Raw genomic sequence first — 10,266 nt, forward strand, 5'->3', positions numbered from 1 at the left:
TCTGGCATGACACACACTTTTAGACTCTCATGTGTCTGACATGACTCTCACGGTTTTTGACTCTAATGTGTCTGGCGTGACGCTCACACTTTTTGACTCTAATGTGTTTGCCGTGACTCTCACGCTTTTTTACTCACGTGTGTCTGGCGTGATGCTCACACTTTTTGACTCATATGTGTCTGTTGTGACTCTCACGCGTTTTAACTCTCATGTGTCTGGCATGACGCTCACACTTTTTGACTCTCATGTGTTTGGCATGACACTCACGCTTTTTAACTCTCATGTGTCTGGCGTGATGCTCACACTTTTTGACTCTCATGAGTCTGGCATGACACTCACGCTTTTTGACTCTCGTGTCTGGTGTGACACACGCTTTTTGACTCTCATGTGTCTGTTGTGACTCTCATGCTTTTTGACTCTCATGTGTCTGGCGTGACGCTCGCAATTTTTAACTCTCATGTGTTTGCCATGACTCTCACGCTTTTTGACTTTCATCTGTTTGCTGTGACTCTCACTTTTTAACTCTCATATGTTTAGAGTGACTCACGCTTTTTGACTCTTGTGTTTGCCTTGACTCTCACGCTCTTTGACTCGTGTTTGACGTGACGCTCGCGCTTTTTCCCTCACTGCTTCGGGAACAAAGGATTTAAGGGAAGGTGTTTTCACGAACCAGAAGGGGTTCTATTGAAGAAAAATTGTACAATTTTTTACGTGGGTGCAAATCGTCAAAATAGCAAATTATTTTGCACATGCTTTCCACTCGTAGAAATCTGGAACACCACCGCTTATGTGTTGTCTTAAGCGCACATGTGATTACGTGCCCTCTTGACATGTAATTGTTTTTTTGTGGGTCATGTTGACACATAACAAACGTGTTATTCACTCACTTACGCCTCCTGTTTTTCACACGTTAAAAATGCCTTGATGTAACGTAATTTCCACGTACTTAAGGCATAAAATACGCATGTTTGAGGTGCTTTTTTGCACGTAAGCTCCAATATAACACATACGTTTATTTTGCATTTGTGACCCTTTCGGTGTTCCATATAGAAGTGGTGTTTTCTAAATGAGGCGTGGCCGGGCCCATTGTTGTGTCATTGCTATTCTGTAATAGCGGAATGGATTTGGGGACACCCATAACTGCTACTTCCACTGTATGCTTTATGCTTTGATCTAGCATATGGCCCTTCTCATGTGTTGGAAACGATACTGATTGGATCAAATGAAATGAATCCAAAAGGCATAAAACTCATTAACCAAAGATTTTGATGAACAGCAAATATGGGTGTCCCAGCTCCCAGCCAATCAGGAACACTGAATACCCGGTACAGGTGCACTGGGGGCTGGGAGGAAGCAAAAACATGCACTGTGTGGGGTTTCCTAAGGACTGGGTGGGAAACATTGGTCTAGCCACACTAATCCCTGTGATTTGTGCTTGGCTAGATTATGTGCTGTTGACAGCCAGAATGTTTTGTTTTGTTTGCAGCCAGCTGCCATTTGGACTGTGCACTTCCTGTTTCTTTACATGAATAACATAACACTCACCGAACAAGGTATGCTGATCTCCGGAAAGGTCCAAAGATTGGTATCTGTCATATGCCTTTAGTCTAAAAACAAGCTATGATGCTCAGAAACAGCAAAAAACTACCCCAGTAAATACTGTGTCCAAGACATCGTCAGTTTTCTCCCATGGATTTCGGCAGAACTTTCATGTTTCCAGCTCAAGTGCTAGGTGGCGCCTCCTGGTGTTGAACCCCTTGAACTTCAGTGAATAGCAGTGAGGTCCTGTTTTATAGCCACATATTTCCTGTAGGAATCCTGTACTGTGCCCAGGGGCACCTTGGAAGTTTTGTTATATAGAAGATTGTTATATATGCTGCATCATGCCTAGAGGATCCTTCACGGTGAAGCACTGAGTAATGATATTGCCCATAAAAACAGTCCCGCCTCAGTCTTTTCGTATAATATAAATGTTTATTGAATTTTATGCTTGATTTCTACAACTTTCCAGTATTTACATGCGATCAGACAGCCCCATTAATTAATGAAACATTTTTACGAAGCCTCACACTTACAGAAGTACCGGCTTAGACGCCTCCGCGTCACGATCTTGGATGAGGACGTGGTCGGCCGCCTGCCCGCACGCACAGCTCGCTTCCTCTGGGTTTCATGTGTATTTTACCCCCCTTAGTGCCGTCCCTTATCCTCCCAAAAGCAGTGAATGTCAGTGCTTACACCCAGTTCATGCTTCACTTTTCCACGTGCCGTCACGGTCTGCACACAGTCGTACATCCTGTAGTCTGTGAATGCAGAGGGCTGTGGTCAGAGCATGCAAGCAGCCGTGGTATTCCAACAGACCAGCAGAGGGCAGTAATACTGCCAAAAACACAAAACATACAGACTAGTGAATGGGTACTTTACTTAAGCTTTTTGAAAAAATGTGCTATCCTAGTTTGTTTAGATCTGATTGCTGCCGTGGTGACTGGGCGGTGGTCCCTCATAACAGCATGAAACCAAGTGTTACTGATTTACACAATATCTCATTCGAATATTTGGTTTTTAAAAGCACTGGCCATACTTCTCTGCATATTAAACTAATTTATTGACCACTCAAGCCCCCGCCCTAATTTCTTCTCTGACTTCAATGAGCTGCTTATTCTGGTTTGTGACGTCCTCTGCAATTATGTTACTTGGTGACTCCAATACTCATATGGAAACTGACTGTCCTTCTGCTTGTGTGCTGTGCTACAGTAACTGATGCTCCCTCACAATGCAGGTAATGTGCCTCATTCAGGACTCCTCTCACAACCGCTCATTCAACACAAAGTCAACCCAGCGGTACCCAAGGACTTTCCAAAGAGACACAGTACTGAAGGAGTCCAGTCTTCGTCTCAGCTCACTGGATAGCATCCATGTCTCACAGTCATACAGCAAGACAGGGAGCACCGGGACTGTAAAGACTTGAACCTTCATCCTCTTGCAAAGATATCAGGAGCAACACGCTCATTTCCATCGACCTCATGAACCCCCCATGCTCTTCCAAAGGAAGAGTCACCAGAGACATGAATGTTGCTGCTGATGTAGGTAAATCTCTCGACAAGGTCGACATTCTCCCCGCAGACAGATATACTACTGATAGCTGTGCCTAAGAAGTCATTAAGTACCTGGATCTTGGTCTTTATCCAGGACACCTGCAATCCCAGACACTCAGACTCCACACTCAGTTTCTCGAGAGCCCCGATCAGAGCCTCCACTGACTCCGCTAAGATCACAGCATCGTCGTCAAAGTCAAAATCAGTAAATCTTTCTTCACCAACGGACGCCCCACAGCTGCTGGACCCCGCGACCCTGCCCAACACCCAGTCCCTACAAGCACTGAACAGAGTACGAGCAAGAACACACCCCTGGCGAACCCCAGAATCAACTGGGAAGAACGCAGAGGTCACAGCTCACAGTACCAGTGTACAGACCGGCCATGACGTGGTCCCGCGAGGTCTCAGGATGTCCCACCAGGCAACTCGATCTACTGAGTCGAACGCTTTGCGAAAATCGGCAAATACTGTAAGGAACCTCTGGCGATATTCGCGTTTGCACACAATGAGGACGAGCTTCTGTAATAATCAGCTGTTTTTTGTCCATTGACTTTTGGAAGTCTATTGCACGTCCACTCATGTATAGTCAGAAAAAAGGTTTATTAATTGTTTGCTACGTCCAGAGCGTCTGGTTTTCTCACTACATCCCACTGTGTATCATCAGCATAGTACTGAAAACCAACAGCATGTTTCTGCAGATGTTGCCAAGAGGAATCAGAAAAAGAGAGAGAGGAGGGGGGGTCCAAGGGCACTACAAGCTCACTTCAGCCTCATTCCCGTGGACCTCGATGAAGGCATGAAATGGCATAAAGTTCATTTTAAAAGTTCACTCAATTTTACGCGTAAGAAAAAACAAAAAAATATTTGAATGCGGTTTGTTGGCATCAGGAGCACCGTCCTGAGATGCTGAGATGCTCCCATAGAGATTATTCCACGATGCAAATAAAACAACAATTAAATAAGTGATTAACAGAAATGTATCCGCAGTCATAGAAATACAGGCACAGCCAACAAGGCATTCAGTCTGTCAACTGCACTTCAACGATAAGAATCAAACGGCAGCTACAGAGGGCACCTCAGTCATGCACATTAAAAAGCATAAGTAATATTTATGGACAATGACATTCATTTCAATTTATCTTGTTACTTTTGTATCATGGCATACGCCATGGAGCCGCCCCAAGGAGCCAGACAGGAGCGTGTGCCAATTAATTGCCTCATTTCAATAAAATTACTTTGTTTTCAGCTTTTATGCCTTAAACAGACTTTGAAAAACATAGGAAATTGTACTAAATAATGATTAAGAGCACAAACGCATTAAGTGTGTTTTAATTGGTGTTGCTGCTGCACGTTGCACTAATGAAATCCCTTTGGTTGTTGTAGCAGTAGTAATATGGAGGGTCACAGACTATGGAAGGACAGGACACATGTCTCAGAACCACACTGCAACATTGCCTTCAGTTTAATTGGGGGGCTCAAATGGTAACTTTTGTGCACCTTTATGCAACTGAAGACTTTCCAAAATAAATGGGTTTAAATACTCATGCAAATGGAATATAGACTATGTAACATATCATTTGTGTAGTAAAAAATCATGTTGACTTAATTCAACAATTATTGCTTTGAATTAAAACATCACATGGTGTACTCTGATAGTCCACAGGGAATCTGCCACACAGGCCAGACTAATCGTGGTATTAAACACAAAGAAGACAATGGTGCAAAACCATTATGAAAGCATCATTTTAGGGTCAGTTTCAGGAGTGAACTGGTGTGACTGGTTCTGTTAGTTCATATCTACAGTACAGGTATAATATTCACGTGAGCAGTGGTGGATGGGAAGGGGGGGTGACGCTAAGGTGTCACCTGATGTTTCATTAGTAATTGTAACATTTTACTTTGTATAACGGTCAGTTTGAGAAGAACAACACAAGACAGAAGTGAGAGAGAGTGAGGAACCACAGGACAGGCTGCTAACTGTCCGCCGAAGCCAACCTCTGTTGAGATGCCCGTCTCCTGATTGGAGATACATAACACCCAGCGAGCTGTACGAAGGAGCGCTTACCTGGGGCATCGGAGCCTGGGAATCGTCGGCAGAGAGGGGGAATTCCAGGTGGGCACACTGGGAAGCCAGATTACACACCTTTTTCTCCAGGTTGGACTCGATGGAGTAACTCTTTCTTAGCTGCTTTTGGTCATTTACGTAGCTGTGCAGATAGTAGTGAAATGTCTGAGGTGAGTTTATTATTAAAGAAATATAAATTATGCCTAAAAATGATTAACTACACTGTAACTTTTTTGAATTGCTTCAGTATTCTTCTGCAGTTTATTTGCAGTGTTCCAGAGTTGATACATCTCTGGAGACTGTCCCTGACACTGTGACACTTGGGCTACCTCGACTACACCTTTCCACAGAATTGGACTGGCCGATGTGGCAGCGATGACTGGCCACCACGTTCACGCGCCCTGACACTCATGGACATTGTTTTGGGGGGAACTGTAAAGGAGAAGGTTTTTCAGAGGAAGCCCCACACAGTGGATGAGCTGAAGGAATTAATCTCACAAGCATTTATGGGCATTAATGTTAACCAGGATTTGTGTGCTAAAGTGTGTCACAGTGTCGGGGTTCAGGCTCATGGAATGATGCTTTTTCTTGTAATGTTTATTTACTCAGTGTAAACCTGTGTAAGTATCAGATCTTAGGCAGTTAAAAAAATATTTAATTAAATTAAAAACATTTCACAAACCTGCATCACATTAAAAGTTTCACATAAGGTCTATTGGTTTAACTTTAACTACATCAGACACAGACGCCGTCTCCTGTACTCTGTGCTTCTCCAGCTCTTTAGAATGAGCAGGCTTTGTTTAAGATTAACTCTGCAGACAGACTTTGCCATCATCCATTATGAAAACCTCTACAGTTTCACCTTAATGCGAAAGTCGTATTTACCAGCAATATATAATTCTGCAGCTTCTTTTTATATTTTGTTTCCCTACAACTTGAACGCCCAGCATATCCTGCGGGGTCACAAACGGTCGTTGTGTAAAGGAATCTCGATTATATGAACATATATGATTATATATGATATATGACCATATTCTTGAGCTATACTTGAATTTGTTCATACACTTTTGTGAACTTGGTCTATAATGAGCATGAAGGAAGTATTTCAAATGATTTTTTTTTAAATAAGATGTTGTACATGTTTTAATATAAAACAGTTTTGAACTGCTTTTTTCAACAGCACTGTAGAAACTATTGTGTGATCCTGACAGCTTGAAGGCAGAAACCAGGATCGTGTGAGGACCACAGCTCAGGACTCCAACAGGACCCTGCAGGATCTCGCAGTCGCCTCTGTGCAGGACCAACCATGGCTGCAGGGAGAAGCAGAAAGATGATATTTCTGGCCCTTATCCTGATGTTTATCCTCAGCAAATATGCTATATATCAGTGGTTTATGAAATGGTTCAATGACAAGTCAAGGCTTGGTACTGAGCGTGGGGACGTCAGGGTCCTGATGTGGCACTGGCCATTTAAACAGAACCAGCCCCTGCAGGAGGACATTTGCAGGACAAAATACCATGTTTCTGGCTGCCACCTGTTGGACAACCGCAGTCTGTACCATCAGGCTGACGTGGTGGTCTTTCACCAATATGAGCTGAAAACAGGAATCTCCAAGCTGCCCCTTGACCAGCCTCGTCCGACAGCCCAAAAGTGGGTGTGGCTCTCCCTGGAGTCTCCATCCCATAATGGGAACCTGAGACCTTATGGGGGCCTCTTCAACTGGACCATGACATACCGGCGTGATGCAGATATCTTCACACCTTATGGGGAGCTGGTTCCCAGGACCACTGAAGGTGATTATACTATCCCCACTAAGCATACACTGGCCTGCTGGGTGGTCAGCAACTACCAGCCGACCCACAAGAGAACTAAGATGTACCAGAGTCTGAAGAAGCTGATCCCTGTGGAAGTTTATGGACACTGGGCTAAGAAGCCACTAAAATCTGACCAGCTGTTATCCACTATTTCTCGATGCTACTTCTACCTGGCCTTTGAGAACTCTGTCTACAGAGACTACATAACAGAGAAGCTGTGGTACAACGCCTTGCTGGCCGGCAGTGTGCCGGTTGTACTGGGCCCACCCCGAACTAACTACGAGACCTTCATTCCCAAAGACTCCTTCATCCATGTGGACGACTTCAACTCTACTGAAAAGCTGGCCGATTTCCTGAAGCAGCTGGCCTCAGACAAAGAGCGATATGGGTCATACTTCCGTTGGAGGCGTGACTATGATGTTCAAAAATGGCCTGGCTGGAGGGACATACTCTGCAGAATTTGTGGTCTCTATGAGCACCTGCCTTCCAGCAAGGTCTACCACAACCTGGAGGCCTGGGCCTACGGAGAGCCATGATAATGTGGTTTACCATGTGAAATTTTAAAGATTAACTCCTAATAGAAAATATTGTGACTAATTGTATTTTACTGGTCTTATTTCCTCTCTGAATTGTATTGTTCATAAACTTTAATGACCACAAAACATGTCTAGGGGCAGTTTTTTTCAAGAAAGATAAAAAATGATATCATCAAGCAGAATATTCTGAAATTATCCACAAAGAACATATGATTTCCATAAACAACTCTTTCATCCTGAAAGCCTAACAACATTATTTGAAAAATATTTCAATTCATGACAGAAGGTTGTATTGGGAGTTTAGTGCATAGTTGAAATCTGTGAGCTTCATACAAATGATGAACTTTTCAAAAATATCTTTTTGGGAGGGGATGGCATGAAAGGTGCTTTTCATCCTCCAGAGAGATGAAGTGAGGGGGGGTGAGTGCTCCCTTGGGGAGGGGCCATGCTGCATGCGCTCTTTAAAGTACAACTCAGTCTTTTCCTACCTGTTGGTCACTTGAAATGTTCTAATAACCCCCCATTCCAGCCCGTATGCCCCCACGCTGGGCTGAGCAGGCATCTGTCTTGGGTTGGATCTTCATCTTTTTCCTCTGTCAGAAACTGTCATGTGAGTGAAGTAATCTGATCCAGCACATGTAAGGATCCATCCCGTCTCAAATTATAAAACACTCAATAGCCTGCCTGTTCTTCCCACGGTGCAGACAATAACTTTGCTTTTTTGCAAGTTTAAGTGGTAGAAAATGATGGATGGATTGTTCATTCCCTTCCCTCACTGATTCCCTACTTTCAGTAATGAATCATGTAAACATTTTATCAAATATTTATTTGTTGAACTGCTCTCGTTTATGCATATTCAGGCACTGATAGCTTTCCCTCAGAAAGACAAACCGCAAGGTTTAAATTTAGATTCTGTTTTATTATCTCCTAAATGTAAACCAAAGCCTGCTTATTCCTTTGAGAATCTAGCTTATTTGCAGTCTTTCATGAACCTTGTAGTGCATGGTAAGTGTCCCAGCAGACTATGAGTAGTTGTGACAGGCGTTTGCTGGTATTGTACTGTAAGACAGATGGGGGGTGCTCACCCATTCATCCAGTCATACAGCTGAGCTATTTCTCAGAACTTTGCTGTCTCTTGCCCTGATTGTACTATATTCGGTTTCCTTATTGTATAGGTATCACTTTTCTGAAATATTACTGAGTTGGACTTCCTGCAGTTAAGCCACGTACCTCAGCCTGTAAACGATCTGCTCATCAAGTAAGAGCTGTGTCTGTGAAGCACCACGGCCGCCCAAAGAGAAGAACACAGCATAACAAAAAACACTCTGTTATGCTTAATATGCCTGTTTTTAACAGCTAAAACCAAATGCAAAAAATATTTTTCAGGAGGTGTGAAAAAATATAGGGTCTATGACCGCCTTGCTACACTATATTGCCAAAAGTATTGGGACACCCCTCAAAATCATTGGACTCCGGTGCTCCAATCACTTCCATAGCCACAGGTGTATAAAATCAAGCGCCTAGGCATGCAGACTGCTTCTACACCTAAAGAATGGGTCGCCCTCAGGAGCCCAGTGAATTCAAGCGTGGTACTGTGATTGGATGCCACCTGTGCAATAAGTCCATTAGTGAAATTTCTTCAATATTAAATATTTCACAGTCAACTGTTAGTTGTGCTATAACAAAGCGGGACAACGCATCCGGAGGTGCACAGTGTGCAGAAATCACCTGCAGAGTCAGTAGCTACAGACCTCCAAACTTCAGGTGACCTTCAGATTAACTCAAGAAGAGTGTGTAGAGAACTTCATGGAATGGGTTTCCAAGGCCGAGCAGCTGTATAGCGGATTTCAATCAGCGTTGTGTAGAATTTTCTTTCCCAAGTATGCCTAACACGACCATGTCAACAGTTACCAGTTTATTCCTGAGCAGAGAGATTACAAATAAGTTAACAAGGCACGTCTTCTCTCTCTCTCTCTCTATCTCTCTCTGTACCTACTAATGTAAATAAAACACAATTAATACCCTAACATTAGAACAATAACAAAAATGACGTCTTTGTATACATATAAAATAAAAAGCAAACAAAATAAACAAGCAGACCAGAAGTATCTTTCACCCGTGTTGAGAGAAAAGGAAAATGGGGTTTCTTTTCCTTTGAACCGTCCATCCATCCATTTTCCAAACCGCTTATCCTACTGGGTCGCGGGGCCCTTGAACCAGGGGTATGAATTAATTCATATTACAGAGGGGATAATTACGTAAGAAAATAATAAACACTCGCGACAGAACTTCAACAACTCAAATGTGGATTAACTTTCACAATTAGAGGGGTATCACACAACAAAACTGTGACATCCCAAAGAACACAGACAGATCTATCCCTCCCGATTGCGAACCCCAAACTCCCCCAGATGCAGGTAAAAATGACGGATGGTCTGCGGAAATAAATAAATAAATAAAACACAATTAAAGAAAAACGAATCACTCAGACATTCAACCATCAGTGGTTGAATGCAGTGGCTTGCACTGGGGGGTGGCACGGTGGTGCAGTGGTTAGCACTGTCGCCTCACACCTCTGTGACCCGGGTTCGAGTCTCCGCCTGGGTCACATGTGTGCGGAGTTTGCATGTTCTCCCCATGTCGTCGTGGGGTTTCCTCCATGTACTCCAGTTACCCCCCCATGTTCCAAAAACATGCTGAGGTTAATTGGAGTTGCTAAATTGCCCATAGGTGTGAGAGTGAATGGTGTGTGAGTGTGC

The 10,266-nt window shown here is 43.5% G+C and overlaps 1 protein-coding gene across 2 annotated transcripts; it reads left to right on the forward strand.

Moving 5' to 3' along the window:
• Positions 1-4,958: 4,958 nt before the first annotated feature.
• Positions 4,959-7,600, forward strand: LOC125719999 (alpha-(1,3)-fucosyltransferase 7-like). 2 transcript variants are annotated; one of them, XM_048994944.1, is made up of 2 exons: positions 4,959-5,205; positions 6,338-7,600. In XM_048994944.1, exon 2 carries the CDS (start codon positions 6,464-6,466, stop codon positions 7,505-7,507), a length of 1,044 nt encoding a protein of 347 aa, XP_048850901.1. In that variant the 5' UTR covers positions 4,959-5,205; positions 6,338-6,463; the 3' UTR covers positions 7,508-7,600. The 2 variants fall into 2 exon arrangements, with proteins under 2 accessions (XP_048850901.1, XP_048850905.1); XM_048994948.1 differs by lacking the exon at positions 4,959-5,205 and adding an exon at positions 5,304-5,327.
• Positions 7,601-10,266: the final 2,666 nt, after the last annotated feature.

Source organism: Brienomyrus brachyistius, chromosome 2, assembly GCF_023856365.1.
Source record: "Brienomyrus brachyistius isolate T26 chromosome 2, BBRACH_0.4, whole genome shotgun sequence".
Taxonomy (NCBI): domain Eukaryota; kingdom Metazoa; phylum Chordata; class Actinopteri; order Osteoglossiformes; family Mormyridae; genus Brienomyrus; species Brienomyrus brachyistius.